This window comes from Carcharodon carcharias, chromosome 27 (genome assembly GCF_017639515.1).
Source record: "Carcharodon carcharias isolate sCarCar2 chromosome 27, sCarCar2.pri, whole genome shotgun sequence".
Taxonomy (NCBI): Eukaryota; Metazoa; Chordata; class Chondrichthyes; order Lamniformes; family Lamnidae; genus Carcharodon; species Carcharodon carcharias.
In genome coordinates, this window is record NC_054493.1 from 13,728,572 (window position 1) to 13,751,353 (window position 22,782).

Sequence of the window (22,782 nt, forward strand, 5' to 3'; positions counted from 1 at the left end):
CTGATTGCTGTTTGTGGAATCTTACTATGCACAAACTGGCTGTTGTGAAACAGTAACTGGTATCTATACAACACGATTAATGTAATAAAACATCCCAAGTACTTCAGAGGAATTTCATTAAAAAAAAATTGGCACTGAGTTACATAGGACATTATTAAGGTAGATAGCCAAAACCTTGATAGGAGAGGTAGATTTTAATGAGCATCTTTAATCAGGAGAGAGAGCTAGAAGAGCGGAGCGGGTTAGGGAGAGAATTTTATGCCTGGGTACAGCTACTAATGGTGGAATAATTAAAATCAGGGATGTTGAAGGGGCCAGAATTAGAGGAGAGCAGATATCTCAAAGGGTGTGAGGCTGGAGATTACAAAGATTGGGAGTGATGGGGCCATAGAGGAACTTGAAAACAAGGCTACAATTTTAAAATCAGGATTTGGTCAAAACCAAGTTTAACCAGTGGCCAATGTAGAGCAGAGAACACAGGAGTAATGGGTGAATGGGAATTGGTGTGAGAAAGCACATGGGCAGCAGAGTTTTGGACAATCTTATGTTTCCAGGTGGGGGTGGGGTGAATGTGAGAGTCTGGTCAGGAATATATTGCAATCGTCGAGTCTAAAGGTAACACAGGCATGGATGAAGGTTTCAGCAGCAGATGAGCTGGGGTGGGGTGGAGACAGGTGATGATGGGGAGATTGAAATATCTGGTATTAGTGATGGTGTGGATATGTGGTCAGAAACTCATCTTGGGGTCAAATCTGACACCAAGATTGTGAAGAGTGTGGTTCAGCCTCAGACAGTTCCCAGGGAGAGGGATGGACTCAGTAGTTAGGGAACGGAATTTGTAGCGGTGACTGAGACAATGACTTTGGTCTTCCCAATTTTTAATTGGCAGAAATTTCTGCTCATCCAGTACTGGATGTCAGATAAGCAGTTTGATAATTTAGTAACAGTGGAGGAATGGAGAGGGATGGTGGTGAGGTAGAGCTGGGCGTTGTCAGTGTACATGTGAAAACTAACATGGTGCTTTAGGATGATGTTGCCTAGTAGCAGCTTGTAGATGAGAAATAGAAGGGTCCAAGGATAGATCCTTGGGGGACACCAAGTACAAGGACTTTGCAGAGGAAATGGAGGTTGGAGATGGGGAGGTAGTTTGCTAGGACTGTGGAGTCAAGTTGGTTTCCCTCAGGATGGTGACAATGGTGCATTTCAAGGCGAGGGTGACAGTACCAGGAGAGGGAGAAAAATTAACAATATCAGCTAACATGGGCAAATTGGATGGTCAGCAGTTTAATGAGAATAGGATCGAGGGACTTGGATGCGGGTCTCATGGACAAGATGAGCTCTGACATGGATTGACAGGAGGTAGAAGAGAAACTGGAGAAAGATGCAATTTCAGGGCTTGGTCAAAGAGGAACTGTGGAGACTGTTTGGCCCGGTGGGCTGGTGGGAAAGAGGGAAGCAGCAGAGGCAGCTGATCGGATTGTCTCAATCTTAGTGACAAAGAAACTCCATGAGCTCCCCGCACTTGTTGTTGGGAGTGAGGATGGAGGAGGCTGGGTAGAGCCCTTCAGAAGGAACTAACTTGTATTCAAAATACTAAACAAGATTCGACAGGCTGTGTGTTCAACACAAAGCTGATTTATTTAATTATTGCCAGAATAATATTCCCGCAAACTGGGCTGGAGTTTATTAACATCAGCAGAAACAGACCCCAATGAACATGGTTCAGTCCTGAATGTGATTATCAGCAAAATCCATCACTGTAGAAACTTGTGAACTCGCTGGTGCTTTCGCAACGTGGATGAAGTTGTGAATCCTTTCCCACACTCAGAGCAAGTGAATGGCCTCTCCCCAGTGTGAATTCGCTGGTGATTCAGCAGGGTGGATAACTGAGTGAATCCCTTCCTACATTCCATGCAGGTAAATGGCCTCTCCCCAGTGTGAATTCGCTGGTGCACAGTGAGCTGTTCTGATCGCCTGAATCCAGTCCCACAATAAGAGCACCTGAATGGTCTCTCCTCAGTATGAACACGTTGATGGGACATCAGTTCCCCAGAACTTTTAAAGCACTTCTCGCAATCTGGGCATTTGAAAGGTCTCTCCTCAGTGTGAACTCGCTGGTGTGTCAGCAGGTGGGATGACTGAGTGAATCCCTTCCCACACTCGGAGCAGGTGAACGGCCTCTCCCCAGAGTGAATTCGCTCGTGTTCCAACAAGTTGGATAACTGAGTGAATCCCTTTCCACACTCGAAGCAGGTGAATGGTCTCTCCCCAGTGTGATCTCGCTGGTGTTTCAGCAGGCTGGATGACTGAGTGAATCCCTTCCCACACACAGAGCAGGTGAACGGCCTCTCCCCAGTGTGACTGCGTCGATGAGTTTCCAGATCAGACGGGTAATTGAATCTCTTCCCACAATCCCCACATTTCCACGGTTTCTCCCCGGTGTGACTGCGCTTGTGTCTTGACAGGCCAGATGATTGTCTGAAGCCTTGTCCACACACAGAACATGTGTACTGTTTCTCCACAATGTGAACGGTGCTTTTTCCTTCCATGTTCAAAGGCTGATGCTTTCCAGTTATGATAAATTGGGAAACTGTCAGCTCCTGATGAGATGTTTGGCTTGAGGTTCACGGCTGAAAGTGATTTAAAACAGAAAAAAAGCGGTGAGAGAGAACCCACAAAAACACAAAGGCAGGTTGTGAAATTGAGCTGAATCAATCTGGTAATTTGTGGGGCCGGTACAAGGAAGAAGTGACCATGAAAACTGCTGGATTATCATAAAAACCTAACTGCTTCAGGGAAGGGAACCTGTCACCCAGAGTGGACCTACACAAGACACTGGCCTCTATGGGAGGAGAGAGAGAGAGAGAGAGAGAGAGAGGTGGAACAGGCAGGGGGTCAAGGAGAGGGAACAAACCCAGAACCTACTAAAAGGACCAGGGTATCAGGTGTATGTGAACACCATCACCTCCAAGTTCCCCTCCAAGTCACTCATCGTCCTGACTGGTCTGACATCCAGTATTGGATTAACAGAAATTTCTTCCACTTAAGTACCGGGAAGACCAAAGCCTTTGTCTTCGGTCCCCACTACAAACTCCACTCCTTAGCCACCGAATTCATCCCTCTCCCTGCCAACTGTCTGAGGCTGAACCAGGCTGTCCACAACCAGAATATTTCACCCCAAGCAAGATAAGCTTTCAGCCACGAATCCACATTATTACCAAGACCGCCCATTTCCACCTCAGTAACATCATCTGACTCCGTCCTCGTCTCAGTTCACCTGCTGTTGAAACTGTCATCCATTCCTTCGTTACCCCTGGACTTAACTATCCTCACACACTCGTTGCTGGCCCCCCACATTCAACCTCCCTGTGACCTTGAGGTCACGTAAAACTTTGCTGCCCGTGTGTTTACTCACACCAAGCCTTGTTCGCCCGTCCTCCCTATGCTCACTGACCTACAAAGGCTCCTGTTTAAGAAGCACCAAAATTTAAAAATTCTCACCCTTATTTTCCTCCATGGTTGTATTCTCCCCTATCTCTGTAATCTCCTCCAGACAGTCAATCCTCCAAGATCAAAAACAAAAATACCTGGAAAAAATAAGCAGGTCTGACAGCATCTGCAGAGAGGTTGCACTCATCTAATTCAGGCGTACCTGATTGGTGGTCATCCTTGCAGTTGCCTAGGCCCCAAACTCTGGAATTTCATCCTTAAACCTCTCCCTGGTGCTACCTCACTCTCATCCTTTAAGATAATCCTCAAAACCTACCTCTTCGACCATACACCTGCTGCCCTGCTCCCTCACAACAACTTATGTAGCTCAGTTCAAATGTTTCTTTAGAACATTTTTGTGAAATGTCTTGGAAAGTTTTATTATGTTAAAGGCACAATATAAATATAAATTATTAGAACATAAGAAATAAGAGCAGGAGTAGGCCATTTGGCCCCGCAAGCCTGTCCAGTCATTCAATAAAATCATGGCTGCTCTGCCCCAGGCCTCAACTCCTTATTCATGCCAGTTCTTCATAGCCCTCAACTCCTCAATATTTCAAAAATCTATCTACCTCCTCTTTAAATCCTTTCAGTGATCTAGCCTCCACAACTCTCTGGAGGAGAGAATTCCAGACATTCACTACCCTCTGAGAGATGAAATTCCTTTGCATCTCAGTTTTAAATGAGTGTCCCCTTATTCTGTAACTATGTCCCCTAGTTCGAGATTCTCCCACTAATGGAAACATCTTCTCAATATCTACCCTGACAAGCCCCCTCAGAATTTTTTATGTTTCAGTAAGATCACAACCCACTGACTTGGATGTGTATCTCTGCTTCTTCATCATTGCTGGGTCAAAATCGTGTAACTCCTCACCTAAAAGCTTCATGAGATCACCTTCACCACACGGACTGCAGAGGTACCAAGGTCAAACATTATCTTCTCCATGAGCAACTGGGCATTGGCAATATATGCTGATGACCTTTTAGTGATGCCCAAATTGCAAGAATAATTTTTTTAAAATATTTATATATTCCAAAAACAATACTCTTTTACATTGTACAGACAGCGTTTGTTTAATAACCAGATCTCCCCTAGTATCTGCCTCCCTTGATAATTTCAGATTGAAATTGCTGGGTCCAGCTGAGTTCCAAAGTCCTCAGGGTTAAACCCAGCAGCTTCTCCTCCATCTCCCCTCTAGCTCAAACTGATGCAAATAAGACTTTAAAAAGGGAATTGGATAAAAATCTAAGGAGAAAAAAAAATTGCTGAAGAAAGGACAGGGGAGTGGGACTAGCTGATCTGTCCTTACAGAGAACCAGAACAGGCACAAAGGATCAAATGGCCTCCGTCTGTATTGTAATCATTCAATGATTCTCTGATTCTACTAAAAAGGACCAACACTGGAGACTGAGGACCAACTTCTGAACCAATGCCTACCTGGCAACAAACTGGCTCATAATGTGTGTTTATAGACTCGGTTCTGTGAACAATGCTTGCAATAAAAGGAACACAAAATACTGAAGCTGCTGAAAATCTGAAATATAAAGAGCAAATGCTGGAAATACTCAGTAGATTGGGCAGTACCTGTGGACAAAGCAAAATAGCTAATGTTTCAGGTTGTGCAGAATGAATAAAAATGATATAGAATTTGGTGGTCAATATAAGCTTAGAAACAGAAGAGAAATGGGCCAAAGCGCAAGAAAAGAGAATTCCTGACTGAAAAATATGGTAGGAACATAAAGCTGGTAAGCAAAATATAAAATAACAAATAGAGCTAAAATACACCCAATACTGGAGGCAGAGGATGTTAGAGAATGGAAGAGAGGTGATCTGGAAGGGCAGAGGTGAAACCGAGCAATAGATGGATTCAGATCCACAGAACAGGAGCTGCACAGCCCGAGAGCCATGAAACTCTCACAGATAACAAAGTACAGCACTAAGAGTTTTAAATGGTATCTGAATGGTCAAAAATACTCACCTCTGAAACAATTTCACTGTTTTCAATATTAAAATCTCCTGCTGGAGCCTGCAGCTGGAAATATATCAGAAGCACTGGAGTCAGAGAAAAATCCCCCAGTTGAGGAAATATCCGGAGAGTGGAGGTGATGTCACCGAGCAATTGTCGGTGTGTGATGACATCACAGAAGTGAAAACAGAACATCTTGGTCTGTGCAAACCAGTGATCACCACACATTATGAAGGATGTGAGGGTCCTTGAGAGGGTGAAGAAGAGATTTACTAAAATGGTTCCAGGGGTGTGAATTTTATTTGCAATGTTAGGATGGAGAAACTGGGGCTGTTCTCCTTGGAGCAAAGGGGATTGAGGGGAGATATGATAGAGGTGTACAAGTTTATAATAGGTTTAGTTAAGGTAGATAAAGAAAAACTGTTACCATTATCTGATTGTGAAAAGGTTACTCGCCATAGATTAAAGTTTTGGGGAGATGAGAGGAAGAAATTTTACACAGCGAGTGGTAATGACCTGGAACTCAATACTTACACTTAAAGGCTGATAATATCCAGGTCCTGATGAATTTCTGATTCTGTCAGATGTTGATGTGATGTTTGGTTTGAGTTTCTTGTCTGAAAATCTTCTTTTAATACCCTGTGAAAAAAGTTCACAAAAGCCATCACTGTCAGTCCAGGATAGGAAATCAGAAGAGAAAAGCACTTTTCTTGATTTGAGTTTGCTGTGTGTAAATCCTCCCCTTCTAATCCCCTGTAAAAGGAGTTTCAAAAATCCATCCCTCTCAGTCTAGGAGAGAAATTCACAATATTCTCCCCTCCTGCCACCTGGCCCAAGGTGACCGCACATGAGTCCTGCTGCACATTACCCTTCGTCGTCATCAGCAGTTCCTCAATTCAAGGATGACATTTAATCAGGTTCGTGAGTTTCTGCCGTGGGTCTTCATGTGATTAAACAGATGCACAGAGCTTTGGACACATTAGGTTCCATGAGGTATTGGGATTAGGACAGCAGGATTTGCTTCATTTTCTTTCCTTCTCTGCCTCCTCAATAAGACATTGGGGCTCAAAGGGCAATACAGCTTGATGGACAAGCTGTCCCCATTCTGAACAATGGGTAACAAGCTCCTCCCAGTTATTAATAACATTGCCCCCTACAAAGATGGCGGCCGTGCATGCGCCCTGCTGCACATTACTCCAATAAAGATGGCGGCCGTTAACCTGCCCGATCACTGGCCCCTCTTGGTGAAAACAGTGGAACGATAAGTTCTTTCTCGGGGTTCGCGGCTTACACAACATGTTTAAGAAGCCTCCCCGCCCACCCACCGGATCTATCCTTACCTTCGTCCCACCATTCGCCCCCCCCCCCCCAACTTTACCGATTGCGAATCCGAGAAAGAAGCGTCTCTCACTCTCGCCATTACCCTCACTGCGCATGCTTCTGTCACAAGACGAGCCCCGCCCCTCATTCACTCCGATTCGTTGGAAGACCAGCCGCTCCAGCTCGGTCTTCCTGCCCCGCCCCTAGTTTCTATTGGTCCGGAGCTGCCGTCAATCACCCGGGCATTGTGACGGTTTCAAACGCTGAGAGCGGCCACAGATTCAGCCTGACTTGCTGATTCTTGGCAGCATTTTCTGTTTGAGAATTAGAGCTACAGATGGATGGTCAGTTCCCCTCTGTCCGGAGGGGAGGATTCACACTCATTTCCCCAGTGCAGCGATTATCACATTTACTTTACATGAGAAAGTCCCCAGTTCAATCCCGACTCTGAAGAAGTCATATGGACCCGAAACGTAAACTCTCATTCTCTCCCCACAGATACTGTTAGACATGCTGAGTTTTTCCTTCGTTTTCTGTTTCAGATTTCCAGCATCCGCAGTATTTTGCTTTTATCAATCCCGGCTGGAAGCTTTGTGTTTAACATTGTTACTGGTGAGGAATTAACAATGAGTTTAGTTTCATGTCGAACAAGGTGATAGTTACTGTTGTCTCATTCTTTAAACGTTCCTTCTTCACCTTTAAACAGGTAACGGAAAGTGAGAGTAAACTGATCCACAGCGACCCAAAAACAAGACGCTGGAAATCCGACCTCAAAACAGAAAATGTTGGAAACACTCAGCAAACAATGGAAAGGGAAACAGAGCGATTTTTTCAGGTTACTGAACTTTTATCCAAACTGGGAGAACTATGTTTACCACAAGTACATAGTCGGAGATAAGAGAGGCAGAGAACAGGAAAGAAAAACGGTCCTGTGATAGGATGGAAAACTGGAGATGAAATGACAAAGGGGACGATGGTGCAAGGCAAAATTGGGCAATAATGATACAAGCAAACAAACCAATGGAACAAGTGAACAAATAAAAGACAAGTCCAGTGGAAGTAAAAATCGTAACAGCAGAACAATTAGCATCAGCTACTGTGCGGAAAAAAGGGAGCAGTAGTTATGATCTGAAATTATTGAAGTGAATGTTGAGTCCAGAAGGTCGTGAAGTGGCCAATCAATAACGAGGTGCTGTTCCTCGAGTTTCCTTTGAGGTTTATTAGAAGAGTGCAGAAGGCTGAGGGCAGAGGTCAGACCTGAAGTGAGATGGAGAATTAAAATAGTAAATGACCGGAAGCTCACAGACTCACCGACTGGTGATGTTCCACAAAGCAATCACCCAATCAGACTTAGTCTCCTCAGTGTAGAGGAAACCGCATTATAAGCAGGTAACACAATACTAAATTGCAAGAAGACACAATAAATCACTGTGCCACTTGGAAAGTGTGTTTGGGGTCCTGGAATGTAAGAAGTGGGAGGTGAAAGTGTGGATGCTGCATCTGCTGTGTTTGCATAGAAATGATTCACAATGATGTTCATAAGAACACAAGAAATAGAAGCAGGTGTAGACCATACGGCCCCTTAAGCCTCTGAACCATTAAATGATTAACCTTAGCCCCACTTTCCGACCCTAACCCCAAATCTATTGATTCCCCGAGTATCCAAATCTTCATGGATTTGCATGTTGAATATACTCAAAGTGGAGAGTGATAGATTCAATTCATTTTTAATCTGGAAAATGCATAGAGAAGGTGCACATGATTTGCAAGAGCCCCCTAGCACTGCTTGGCAATCATATTAATTGAACTTTCATCTGGCTTGTGTCACCCCACTGAAATCCTGTCTTTCTCTGACATGTTATTCTTCATATCATAACTGATGGATCAAGAGTATAACAGCCCACCATCCCACTGTAAGGGGAAGAGGCAACTTTGTGGATGCACCATAATATTACAGGCTGGCTTGTTGGATCTGCTCATTCCATCCCATCTTATATTCAGCTAAGGATTAAAATGCTGCAACATCCAGGCATTTGGGGACAATAGTGAGTTTACTGCTCAGATTATATATAAAATGGATCTGGAAGAACTGGAGAAGATGCAAGAAAAAATTACTAGAATGATGCCAGAACTGTCAGGTTACACCCAACAAGAAAGATTGGACAGGCTGTAAATGTTTTCCTCTGGAAAAGAGAGTAAAGGATGACCTGAACATTTAAGATTTTGAAAGGGGTTGATAGGGTAAACAAGTGAGAGATGTTTCCAGTTACAGACAGATGAAAATCAGTTTGTCACTGATGAATCTAAGTACAGTTCTAGAGTAACCAGAGATAAAAACAGAAAATGCTGGAAATATTCAGCATATCAGTGGAAGGAGAAAGGGAGTTAATATTTCAGGTCTGTGCAGTTCTGATGAAAGCTCATCTGCCTGAAATGTAAACTCTGTTTCTCTCTCCACAGATGCTATCAGATCGACAGAGTATTTCTAGAATTTTCTAATGTTAATTCAAATCTGATGTATCCACAGTATTTTGCTTTTCTTTAACTAGAGAACACTAAGAACGTGGAACTCATTATTAGGAGCATTTAGGATTCCTGTCTGAGCTGGAAACTCATGGGTAAAATCCCCCGGTGGAGAAAAGATACTTTGCCATATGAACGTAGAAATGGATTCACTCAGTCATCCCATTTACTGACACAACAGCACAGTCACACCAGAGGGAGGCCACTCAGACACTTCCCGTGTGTGAAGGGATTTGCTAAGTGAAGCCACTGGTTAACATTCCAGCTTTAAAAGCTAAAAGCACTTGATCCACTGTCAGTGCTTTCATGTTGGTGAGGGGCAGTTTAATTATTCTGTCTATGGGGAAAAAGCACTTTTATACCCCACCTGCTGAGACCCCGGTGAGCTTACACCTGACTGTAGGTTAGTTCTGCTTTTAATCACACCCAGAACAAAACTATGTCAGAGGGCCTGTGGTCTTTAGTTGCTGCATCAATTAATTTAATAAATTGGTATCGTGGCCCAATGGCTCCAATCGTAATCGAATCGCACAACTTTATGTTCCATCAACTTTTATTGGCGAGGATCTTACCCAGCATTCGCTGAGAGTATGAATGTGCTCCAGCCTCACTACAGGGGCTTATTGCGCAAGCGCACTGCTCTGTTGCGACCCGAGCAGGCGCAGTGTGGGCTATCACTGGAGCTGCAAGGAACGGATAGGAAGTGATCGAGTGCAATTGAGTAATGGAGCCGGTGGCTGGGTGAGGAGGATTAGAACCATCGAAGTGGGCGGGGATGCTTCATAAGTACTCAGTGCAGGCCTGAAACCAGGAATAAAAACTTATCGATCCCTCCTTGGCACCGAACGGAGTATAAGCAATGGGACTCCTCCCGCTTGTAGGCCTGGTTTGCCGGCCGCCATCTTTGTGGGGGGCAAGGTGCAGCACGCGTGTACGCGACCGCCATATTTATTGGGGGTGATCCTGGACCAGGAGCAGAGGAAAGGCTGCCATCCCATCACAGATTCACAGAATTGTTACGGCACAAAGGAGGCTATTCAGCCCATCATGTCTGTACCGGCTCTCAAAATGAGCATTATAGCAGTGCCATTCTCCTTTTCCCCATACCCTCGTATATTGTTTCTCTTTAAATAATCATCCAATGTCCTCTTGAATGCCTCGATTGAAGCTGTCTCCACCACACTTCCAGGCAATGCATTTCAGACTCGAACCACTCACTGTGTGAAAAAGCTTTTTTCTCACATCACATTTGCCTTTTTTTGCAAATCACTTTAAATCTTTGCCGTCTTGTTCTCCATTGCCTGTCTCTTTATGGGGTATGTGGAACATTCCTTGTTCCAGTCCTACTCTGGCCCCCTCCCACAACTCTTTCTCCGGTACATCGATGATTATTTCAGTGCTGCTTCATGCTCTCGTCGGGACTTGGAAAAATTTATTAATTTTGCTTCCAATCTCCACCCCTCCATCATTTTCACATGGTCCATCTCTGACACTTCCCTTCCCTTCCTTGACCTCTCTGTCTCAATTTCTGGTGATAGACTGTCCACCAATATCCATTACAAGCCTATCGACTCCCACAGCTACCTCAACTACAGCTCCTCACACCCCGCTTCCTGTAAGGATGATGCTACCTTCAAAAGCAGTTCCTCTGACATGTCCTCCTTCTTCCTTAACCAAGGTTTTCCACCCGCGGTCGTTGACAGGGCCCTCAACCGTGTCTGGCCCGTCTCCCGTGCATCCGTCCTCACGCCTTCTCCTCCCTCCCAGAAACATGATAGGGTCCCCCTTGTCCTCACTTATCACCCCACCAGCCTCTGCATTCAAAGGATCATCCTCCGCCATTTCAGCCAACTCCAGCATGGTGCCACCACCAACAACATCTTGCCTTCACCCCCCCGGCTGTACACAATACTCCAGCTGAGGTCTAACTAGTGTCTTATATAAGTTCAGCATAACCTCCTTGGAGTCTCCAGGAATTGAAGATGAATCCCCAGGACACTGCCGTGTGCAACCCTGGAGAAAAATCATCAGGACATTAAAAAATATATTTTTTTGTAATTTTCTTTGAACGTTTCTCCTTACCAGATACAAAAATATTGAAAATGGGATAAAGGCTGTTTGGCTGACAGTCAATCATCATCCAATTGTATAATGAGACTTGTTGATTTCCAATTAGTGTCGGAAGGCAGTGTGTAAAGGCTGGATGTGTGGGGGCAGGTCATGTGATTAAACCTCCAGGGATACATTTAATCAGAGTTGTAACCCTAGAGGAGAGAATGCTGTGAATTTCTATCCTGGACTGACAGTGATGATTTCTGTAAACTTACAGGGTACTGGAAGTGAAGGATTGACAAATAGGAAACTCAAACCAAACATCACATCAAGATCTGACAGGCACTCACATCATCAGAACCTGAATATCAACAGCATCTGAATGTGGAAGGTAAAAGGTTTATCTGTTCTCTCTGTGGGAGAAGATGTCAGGTACCAATGTGACTGGAAAAGTACTGAGACACACAAACCCTTGTTAGAGCACACCTGGAGAATTATGTTCAGTTCTGGGCAACAAACAACAGGAAGGACAGAATGGCCTTGGAGGGAGTGTAACACATTTACCTGAGTGATATCTGAACTCGATCGTTTAAATTACAAGGTGAGATTACACAAAAGAGTCATAGAGTTATTATGGCACAGAGGAGGCCATTAGGCCCATTGAGTCCATGCCAGCTCTCTACTGCAATCCAGTCAGTCCCATTCCCCTGCTCTATCCCTGTATCCTTGCAGGTTTATTTCCCTCAAGTGCCAATCCAATTTCCTTTTGAGATCATTCATCATGTCCATTTCCACCACCCTCATAGGCAGCAAGTTCCAGTTCATTACACTTACTGTGTAAAAATGTTTTCTCTCAGAAGCCCCTCAATCTCTTACCCAAATCCTTAAATCTGTGTCCATGAGTCCTTGAATGATCAGCTGATGGGAATAGCCTTTCTTTCTCTACCTTATCTAAACCGGTCATAATCTTGTATACCTCTATCAATCTCCCCTCAACCTCCTTTGCAGGAACCATTCTGGTAAATCTCCTCTGCACTTTTCTCAATGACCTTCACATCCTTCCTAAAGTCAGGTGACCAGAACTGGATGCAATTCTCGAATTGTGGCCTAACCAGAGCTTTATAAAGATTCAGCATAACTTCCCTGTTTGTGTACTCAACGCCACTAGGCATGTAGCTCAAGATCCAATTTATTTTAACCAGCTACTCTCTTAATATGTCCTGTCACCTTCAAAGATCTCTGCACATGAACCCGCGGGTCCCTCTGTCCCTGCTCACTCTTTAGAACTGTGCCTTTCATTATATATTGACTCTCTATCCGTTCTGCTAAAACACACCACTCACTGTGAGGATTGTGATCCCTGAATTTAGAAGATTAAGAGGTGATTTGATCAAAGTTTTTAGTATATTAATTGTAATTGTCAGGGTGGATAGAGAGGAACTATTTCCACTGGTTGGGGAATCTAGGACGAGTGAGCGGAGTCTAAGCATAGAATCAGGTTCCAGCACCTCTTCATGTAGAGAGTTCCCAATCCTTACAATCCCGATCCTGTTGGTGCAGAAACTGCTGAACTCGATATTGAGTCTGGAAGGTTGTAAAGTGCCAAATCAAAATTTGAGCTGCTGTTCCTCGAGCTCCCACTGAGCTTTACTGAAACAGTTCAGGAGGCCAAGGACAGAGAGGTCAGAGTGGGAGTGGGGCGGAGAATTAAAATGACAAATGACCAGAAGCTCAAGGTCAAGGTCACAGACAAAATGGAGGTTGTTCCAAAAAGTGATCACCCTCATTGTCGAGCAGATCACTTTGTGAGCAGTGAAGACAATAACTAAATTGCAAGAAGTACAAGCAAATTTCTGTTTAGTTTCGTCATGCAAAACCTTGAGAATAGCCCAAAGAAAGATACATTCTTTTAAGAATAAAGGTTACAAAACAAAGCCTCTTCCCAGTGTGAACGTGCTGGTGTGTCTTGGACGTGATGGTTTTCCCATGCACCAGCTGCTCTAGCTCTTCTAGAAGATGGGGTGCTGGGTTTGGGACATGATGTCAAAATTCTCATGTATCAAGTCCATCTCCGTTGCCCCCTTCTCCACCTCTCTCTCTTTCTCCTCCCATAGAGGCCAGGCTCTTGTGTAGCTCCAGACCGGCTGGCATGTTCCGTTCCCTGAAGGACATTAGTGAACCAGTTGGGTTTTTATGACAATCCAGCAGTTTTCATGGTCACTTTTCCGTGGTGCCGGCCCCACAAATGACCAGATTTATTCAGCTCAATTTCACAACCTGCCTTTGTGTTTTTGTGGGTTCTCTCTCACTCCCTTTTAACTGTTTTAAATCAATTTCACAGGGGAGGATTTGCAGTCGGGAAACTGAAACCAAACATCACATCAGAATCTGATGGAGTCTCTCAATTTATCAGGACGGGAATGTCATCAGCCTTGGAACATGGAAGGAAAAAGCACCGTTCACGCTGGTGAGAAATCCTATAAATGTGGGGACTGTGGGAAGGGGTTCAATTACTCATCTCAGTTGGAAACTCATCGGCGCAGTCACACTGGGGAGCGGCCGTTTATCTGCTCTGAGTGTGGGAAGGGATTCACTCAGTCATCCAACCTGCTACAACACCAACGAGTTCATACTGGGGAGAGGCCATTCAGGTGCTCTTACTGCGGGACTGGCTTCAGACGATCGGGTGACCTCACCACACACCAGCGAGTTCACACCAGGGAGAGGTTGTTCACCTGCTCCGTGTGTGGGCAGGAATTCAATCATTTTTCTGTCCTGTGGACACATCAACGAGTTCACACTGATGAGGGAGAGTTTAAATGCTGTAACTGTGAAAAGAGCTTTAAAAGCCCACGTTCACTGATGGAACACCAGTGCATTCACACCGGTTCCACGCCATTCAGCTGCTCTGAGTGTGGGAAGAGGTTCAGGGGATCCTCCACTCTGCTGAAACACCAATGCACTCACATCGGGGAGAGGCCGTTCAGCTGCTCCAAGTGTGGGAAGGGATTCACTCGATCATCCAATCTGTTGAGGCACTGGCATGTTCACTCAGACGAGAGACCTTTTAAATGTCCAGATTGTGGGAAGTGCTTTAAAAGGTCTGAGAAACTGACGTCCCATCGACGTATTCACACTGACATGAGACCGTTCACGTGTTCTCACTGCGGGACTGGGTTCAGGCGTGCAGGCGACCTCACTGCACACCAGCGAGTTCACACTGGGGAGAGACCATTCACCTGCTCTGAGTGTGGGAATGGATTCACTCGTTTATCTCATCTCACTACACATTACCTTGTTCACACAGATATGAGACCTTTTCAATGTTCTGACTGTGAGAAGCGCTTTAAAAGCAGAAATGACCTGGTGAAACATCAGCAAATTCACACTGGGGAGAGGCCGTTCACCTGCTCTGTGTGTGAGAAGAGATTCACTCGTTCATCCAACCTGCTGAAACATCAGCGAATTCACAAGTGATTACAGAGGTTGGATTCTGCTGTTGTTGCTGCTGTTAATCACATCATGGACTAAACCATGTCCATTCTGACAGCTGGGGTTGATCTCTAATGTCAGTTGCCCAGTTTAGACTTAGTGTGTACCTGTACCATCTCTCAGTCATGTGTGAATAAACTATCATGTCTGCAAACCTCGTTTTCAATGTAAATCACTCAGAAACTGTCTTGAACTAAAGATGAACAATAAACAGATCACAGTGCAATCCTGCAGCTCTATATTGACCGGAGAAAGTCTGTTCTGTAACTCGAGGATGAGGCTTGGTAAACTCTGAATGTTTGTAATCACAAGTAGGCTCAGCTGTTTGTGAGACAGGATGAGCAAAGTTGTTAATTTGTCAGATATTGAAGGAATTACTCTGAAAATAAACTCACCAATTTATAACCTCAGATTCTGCTCCCTGCTGTAGTTAATACTCAGCATCCATTTGTGCTGATTTGCAGTGAATCACTGAATATCCTATGGAATCTTTGTTCCTTGTTTTGTGAAATAACTCTCCCCATTAGTGCTGAACTGCTGGATAACTCTGATTACATTTAGACACGTTTAGAAAGGGTCTGTGTGCCCACATTTCACTGTGATTTGAAAACAATAAATAATGTTCATAGCCTGACTTGTAATCTGGTATCCGGGTGATTTGTGAAGAAAGATTTAATTCACTCACTCAGCAGCTTGAGGGGAACCAGACTCAAGTTTAATGAACATAAGAAATAGGAGCAGGAAAGGCCATTCAGCCCATTAAGCCTGCTCTGCTAGTTGATACGATCATGTCTGATCTTCTACCTTAGCTCCACACTCCCCACAAACCTTAATTCCCCTTGTCCCCAAACCTCTATCGACCTCTGTTTCAAATATAATTGAGAACCACAGCTCCCTGGGATAGAAAATTCCAAAAACCTATCGACCTCTGTTTTAAATATAATTGAGAACCACAGCTCCCTGGGTTAGAAAATTCCAAAACTCTATCGACCTCTGTCTTAAATATAACTGAGAACCACAGCTCCTTGGGGTAGAAAATTTCAAAACTCTATTGACCCCTGTCTTAAATATAACTGAGAACCACAGATCCTTGGGATAGAAAATTCCAAAACCCTATCGACCTCTGTCTTAAATATAACAGAACCACAGCTCTCTGGGATAGAAAATTCCAAAACTCTATCGACCTCTGTCTTAAATATAACTGAGAACCAGGGCTCTCTGGGGTAGAAAATTCCAAAGGATCACTGAACTCTGAATGAAGAAATTCCTCCTCATCTCAGTCATGAATGGTTGACCCCTTATTCTGAGACTAATCCCCATGTCTAGATTCTCCAGATGGGAAACTTTTTCTCAGCATCTACTTTGTCAGGCCCCTTAAGAATGTTTCAGTTAGATCACCTCTCATTCTTCTAAACTCCATTCAATATAGGCTTAATCTGCTCAATCTCTCCTCATGGGACAATTGCCTCATCCCAGGAACCAGTCTGGTGAACATTTGTTTCACTCCCTCTAGGTCAAGTATGTCTTTCTTTAGGTAAGGAGACTAAACCCGCACACAGTACTGCAGGTGAGGCCTCACCAATGCTCTGTGTAATTGTAGTAAGACTTCTTTACACTTATACTCCAATTCCTTTGTCATAAAAGCTAACAGACCATTTACCATTTGCTTGCTGTACCTGCGTGTTAAGTTTCTGTGATTCATGTACAAGAACAGCCTGGTCCTTCTGAATGCAAATATTTCCCAGTCTCTCACCATTCGAAAAATATTCTTTTTTTTATTATTCCTACCAAAGTGGATAACTTCACATTTCACCATGTTGTATTCCATCTGCCATGTTCTTACCCAACCTGTCTATATCCCTCTGCAGCCTCTGTGTCCTCCTCAGCACTTACTTTCCCACCCAACATTGTATCATCAGAAAACCTGGATACATTACACTCAGTCCCCTCATCTAAGTCATTGATATCGATTGTAAATAGCTGAGGCACAACTACTAATCCTTGTGTACCTGCTAATCACAGCCTACTCTCTGTTTTCTGACCATTAACCAATCCTCAGTCCATGCTGAGATACCCCCAAACACCAGACCGAATTGTGTGTAATGACCTCTTGTTTGGCCCCTTATCAAATGCTTTTTGAAAATCCAAATACACAACATCTACTGATACCCTCATTATCCTCCTTACTTATTACATTTTCAAAAAGCTCTGAACAAATTTGTCAAATATGAATCCATAAATCCTTTCATAAATCCATATTGGCTCTGCCTAATCAGTTAATGATTTTCTAAATGCCCTGTTAACACAATCCTCATGATAGATTCCTACACTTTGCCAATTATTGATGTTAGACTAACTGGTTTCTACTTCCCCATTTTCTTTCTTCCTCCTTTTCAGAAAAGTGAGATGATGTTTGCTACCAAGGCTAGGAGAGACACTTTGGAAGGTATGGGCAGCTGGGACTTGTCCATGAGAGTAACCAAAGGTCTGGGAACTGAAATAATCCAGAGTGATGATGTGTTAGTTGTGGCTCAGTGTTGCATTTTTATATCTGAGTCAGGAGGTTGTGGGTCCAAATCCACATCCAGAAAGATGAGCATAAAATCTAGGCTGACATTCCACTGCAGTACTGAGGGAGCACTGCACTGTCAGAGACGGCACTGAGACAGAATGGATGGGTATAAGAGATCCATTGATATTATTTCAAAAAGCTGGGGGTTTCTACCAAGAATCTTGGTCAATATCTATCCCTCAATCAACATCACAAACAGATCAATTGGGTATTATAGTTTTTTTGTCTATGGGATCTTTCTGTGCATAAATTAGCTGCTGTATTTCCTACATTACAACATTGACTGCACTTCAAAGGAATTTCATTGGCTGTAAAATGCGTTGGGACATCCCTGATGTCATTAAAGGCTCTGCAGAAATACAAATCTTTCTTTAACAGTGCAGAAAAGGCCCAGAAATGGAACAGTCAAGAACAGGATTTCAATTTGTCTCCTCTTAACCTGGAGAAAACAAATACTCCACACACTGTATTGGACACCAAGTTGACTTATTTGACATTTAACCAGAATATTAAACTCCAGCCCTGTTGCAGGGATTATTAACATCAGGAGGAATAAACTCCCAAGAGCTGGATTTTCAAAGAGGTTTGGAAACCTGACACTGGATTAATTCCAAGTTCAGACAGTGCACCTGAACTGCATTGCTCTTGCGACACTATTTTTAAATGTAAATGAGCTGTTTTGGCAGGAGGTGAGCTCAGCATCCAATCCAAGGCACCAAGTACCTCCAGGGGGAGGGAGCTTCTTGTCTGACGCCAGCAGCAAATGCAGACAGCAGCCATTTTGGGGTTTGCTGCTGCTTTGCAGAGGGGAGCTGGCAGCTCATGAAATGACCAGGACAATAAAGACAACACAAGCGCGCACTGACATCAAGTTGAGGTACAGCGCTCAAACCAGAACAAGTCTACCCCACAAATTTTACACACAAAAAAAAAGAAAATTAACTTCCTTTTGACGCATAGTAACTCTAACAGCTGTGCACTAACATGTCTGGCATCATCCTGTAAGTAAGCCTGGGTAATAGATTTTAGTGCAGCCCAACCACGTTCAGGTTCATTTCATTTCATATTCATTGTAATAAGCTAACAAGGTCAAAACACAATTTTCTGCTAACGCTGAGATGAGAAGCCATTTTGATGTTAAGCTTTTACAACAAACTAACCCAAAACAGTATCACGAAGCAGTGACTGATGAGCAACAGATGATTGGTGGTTAAGTAGAAGTCGCTTTATGTTGTTTCTGTATTTCTCCATTAGCATTTCTTATGAGAGAATTAAAGTGCTGTAACAGCTGGGAAAGAAATGGGATCAGCCCTGGACTCGCTCCCTATCAGGAACACACACTGTCCTTGGTTGTTGAGTCTGTCTAAATGAATGGGCTCCTGTAAAGACACCAAGATAAGAGACACAGCTTAAAGGTAGGCACTGTCCTAAGTTTAAGACAATGTGGTAAATTAGCTAAAACCAATGGAGTTAGCTCTTGTCACATTCTTGACAAATTGTAGACCGATTAGCCATTTCCAACAACTTGGCTAAGGAGGGCTTACAACATCTTTTAAGTGTAAAAATGAAGGTTTCGAGAAGCCATTTTGTTAGCATGTTATCTGTGTATCGAATGATGGAGGGTTATCCTCACTTCACATCTTCGGCCTGATCGACCGAGCAACGTTGTTTAACTTTAACAATTAAACAGACTTCTCATTCTCCTCTAACTGTTAATTGAAACTTTGATTTAATCTTTCTAACTTGTTACCTTTCCACCTTTTAATGGTTAATAAATCTTTTGAAATGACCATTTAAAGTGTTCAGTCCTGCCAGATGGTTAAGTCCTGTAGAACCTGATGATTTCATTCACAATTGGGGATTTATTACAAACAACCTGTACCTCATAAATCAATTTAGAATCCAGAAGAAAAGATTGAAAATCCCATTCTGTTCAAGACAGACTCCTTAACTCCTTAATGGGATTAAATTGGTTCATTGGTGGTTAATCAGATGGTTAATTGGTGGTGAGTTAATTGACGCTTTGAAAATCACAAACTGTCTCAGAGGCAGCGGATCCAGTGCCTCCGACCAGGAAAGTAATTTTCAAATCGCACAAGTCCCAGTTCCCACCCTTGTCAGGAAGTGAAAATCCAACCCCAGCTATCAGATTGAATCTTGTTCAAACCTGGGTGTGATTCACAGCTGCAATAACAGCAGAATCCAACCCCTGTTGTCATATGTGAAACTTCTGGTGTCTCTTCAGGTTAGATGAAAAAGTGAAACTCTTTCCACAGATGGGGCAGTTGAAAGGCCTCTCCCCAGTGTGAACTCGCTGGTGTCTGTGCAGGTTATGTGACCGAGTGAATCTCTTCCCACACACACAGCAGGTGAACGGCCTCTCCCCAGTGTGAACTCGCTGGTGTTTGAGCAAATTTATTGGTCCTTTGAAACTCTTCTCACAGTCAGAGCATTTAAACAATCTCTGATCACTGGGAACAAGTTGATGTGTCAGCAGAGCAGATGACTGAGTGAAGCCTTTTCCACACACAGAGCAGGTGAATGGCCTCTCCCCAGTGTGAACCTGCTGGTGGGTCCCCAGGTTAGATGAGCTCATGAATCCCTTCCCACACACGGAACAGCTGAACGGCCTCACGCCACTGTGAACACACTGGTGTGTCAGAAGATTTGATAACTGCGTGAAACCCTTCCCACAATCAATGCAGGTGAATGGCCTCTCCCCAGAATACGCCGATGAATTTCCATCTGGGATGGGGAAATGAATCCAGCTCCACAGTCCCCACATTTCCACGGTTTCTCCGTGGAGTGGGTGTCCTTATGTCTCTCCAGGTTGGATCCTTGTCCAAACACACAGACACGTGTACGGTTTCTCCCCACTGTAAATGCTGTAATTTTTTCAGGTTGCATAACTAGCTAAAGCTCTTTGCACAGTCAGTGCACTGGAACACTCTCACCGGTGTGAGTGTGTCTCGGTGCTTTTCCAGTCATATAGATGTGTTTTTTTTTCTACAGTCAGAATAGGCAAACATTTCTCCTTCCACATTCAAAGGCTGGTGATATTCAGCTTGTGATGAATTAAGTGACTCTGTTAGATCTTGATGTGATGTGTTGTTTGAGTTACCAGTCTATAAATTCTCCCTTCTGATGCCCCTGTAAGCAGAGGTTTCATAAGTCCTCATTGTAAGCACAGCATAGAAATTCAGAACAGTTAATTTTAGTTTCTATGGAATATTTTTTCCTCTCTTGTTCCCCCAAAGCTGTAAATCCCCGTCCCACACACTCTCCCTCCTCCCTGGGCTGAAATTCAAATAAAGTGTTGGATAATTCTCTGTATCCTTTTAATAAATTCTACAACTGGAGATCATGTTTTACAAAGGGCCATTTGTTAACAGTTTCCCAAACACAGATCAGATTCCTCATTGCTTTGAGCCCAAAGTGTAACCTCTTATTTATTGTCCCCCCTCCCCCATCCTCTGATGTGAACCATCCTCCACTCGCTGACCCAGGATGGCGGCTGTTAACCTGGGCCTGTCCTGGGAGGGAGAAGCCCCGCAGCTGCAAACCAGGAGCTGATAATATTCCTCAGGGTTTGCGGATCCACAAAGTGTTTCCAAATCCTCTCCGTCCAGCCGCCGGCTCCATTGCTCCCTCCCCCTGGGCCTAGTTGATCCAGTTCCCAGTCCAGCCGCGGTTTCCATTCCTACCCTGTGTTCACAATCTCCTCCCGCCTCCTAAACCATCCGCTCCTCCTCCTCCTGTCACCATGACTAACACTGAGCATGCTCAGAGCGCTCACCCTCACTGCACCTGCACACTGGGGAGGGCGTTAACCATCCGCCGCCATCTTGGCAGAGGAAGGAGAGTCTTGTTCAGGGGGCCGCACACATGGGCGGCCATCTTGGTGAGGGAACGGGTGAATGCGGATGGGGCTTCCTCCCCGTGACAGGCCCGGGTTACCAGGGCAACCGGCCGCCGCCATCTTGTGCTGAGGGTTTTCCATCCGGGTCTTTAGTGAAGGAATGGACAGTGAGCTGGAGTCACTTTGAAAACTGTTCAGAGGAAGGTCTGAAATCAGATTTACATCCAGATACCTGTAAGGACAATAAAGTTTACATCAATTATGTGTTTAAAATGAAATTAGAATGCTGGAAATACTCAGTTATGAAGAAGAATCAGATTGGATTGGAAATGTTAAATGTTTCTCTCTCTTCACAGAAGCTGCCAAACCTGCTGAGGATTTCCAGAACTTTCTGTTTTTATTTCAGATTTCCAGCATTCACATTATTTTACATTTATTTCAGTGCTGGTACTTCTATAAAGAAATATAAGCCAAAAAGCTGTGTTGAGGTAGATGGAATGGAATTGTCTTGTGTGAAATATAAACACCAGCACAGATCAGTTGAACAGAAAGGTCTGTTTCTGGACTCGATATTCTCTGTAATTCAGCGTCATCTCCTACCTGTTCCTGATCAGCATGTTCCACACCCACCACTCGTACACTACATGCTCAGAGTACAACCCAGTGCTGAGTAATCGCACTGGGCTCCTGCAGCCATTGATGGGTCACATTCTGCCATATGGGAAATTATGGATTATAACAATGTAATTGAAAGACCAATTGGTGAACAGAAATTTTTATCACCACATTGAGATTGGATCTATTTCTGTGATGTTGTCCTATGGGACAGAGACGAATTAATGCTCAACTCTCTACAGCTGTGGCCCAGGAGGTGGTTTATTACATGGGCCCATAACCCCCACCCACTGCCATTAACACTGTTACCCTCATCACCGACTCCATCCCCCTCCCTTACCAAAGTTTGGGGCTGAAGCTGACCGATTGCAACCTTAGTTTCCTATTTGACCCTCAGCTGAGGGCTGAGCTATGGACAACTTATCCATTCCATCACTAAAATCAGCTCCTCCCACCTCTAATATCAGTTTCTTCATCCCTCCTCAGCTCATTTCCTGTTGAAATCTTCAATCATGTCTTTGATGCCTCCAGATTCGACAATTCCAATGCTCTCCTGACTGGTGTCCCATCTTCCACCCTCCATAAACTTATGCTCATTTAAAACTCTTCTGAGTGGTCAGCAGTTTAGCAGAATAGGGTCAATAGAGCAGAAGGTGGGTCTCATGGACAAGATGAGATCTTGAGAGGATAAGGGGAGATCAGAGAGAAACTAAAGAAAGATGTGAATTCTGGGCTAGAGTTGGTCAGATCTTTAAAGGAAGTTTGGTCAGACGGTCTAGTGGAAAGGAGGGGAGCAGCAGAGAGAGTTGATCGGATTGTCTCAATCTCAGCAACAAAGAAGCTTCATGAGCTCCTCATACTTGTTGTTTGGGGTGACAATGGAGGAGATGGGA

General features: G+C 44.1%; 2 protein-coding genes across 5 annotated transcripts; one reads left to right on the forward strand and one right to left on the reverse strand.

Annotated features, from left to right (window-relative positions):
• Positions 1–1,656: 1,656 nt before the first annotated feature.
• On the reverse strand, positions 1,657–6,887 carry LOC121270430 (gastrula zinc finger protein XlCGF8.2DB-like). Of its 4 annotated transcripts, none has more exons than XM_041175757.1 (3): positions 6,835–6,887; positions 5,991–6,095; positions 1,657–2,630 (listed from the first exon to the last, which is right to left on the reverse strand). In XM_041175757.1, exon 3 carries the CDS (start codon positions 2,547–2,549, stop codon positions 1,755–1,757), a length of 795 nt encoding a protein of 264 aa, XP_041031691.1. In that variant the 5' UTR covers positions 2,550–2,630; positions 5,991–6,095; positions 6,835–6,887; the 3' UTR covers positions 1,657–1,754. The 4 variants fall into 4 exon arrangements, with proteins under 4 accessions (XP_041031691.1, XP_041031693.1, XP_041031692.1 ...); XM_041175759.1 differs by having other exon boundaries at positions 6,868–6,878; XM_041175758.1 differs by having other exon boundaries at positions 6,797–6,855.
• Positions 6,888–9,949: 3,062 nt separating this feature from the next.
• LOC121270272 (gastrula zinc finger protein XlCGF8.2DB-like) lies at positions 9,950–19,724 on the forward strand. Its single transcript, XM_041175589.1, has 5 exons — positions 9,950–10,040; positions 11,629–11,742; positions 13,693–14,717; positions 17,241–17,362; positions 19,661–19,724. Exons 3-5 carry the CDS (start codon positions 13,743–13,745, stop codon positions 19,722–19,724), a joined length of 1,161 nt encoding a protein of 386 aa, XP_041031523.1. The 5' UTR covers positions 9,950–10,040; positions 11,629–11,742; positions 13,693–13,742.
• Positions 19,725–22,782: the final 3,058 nt, after the last annotated feature.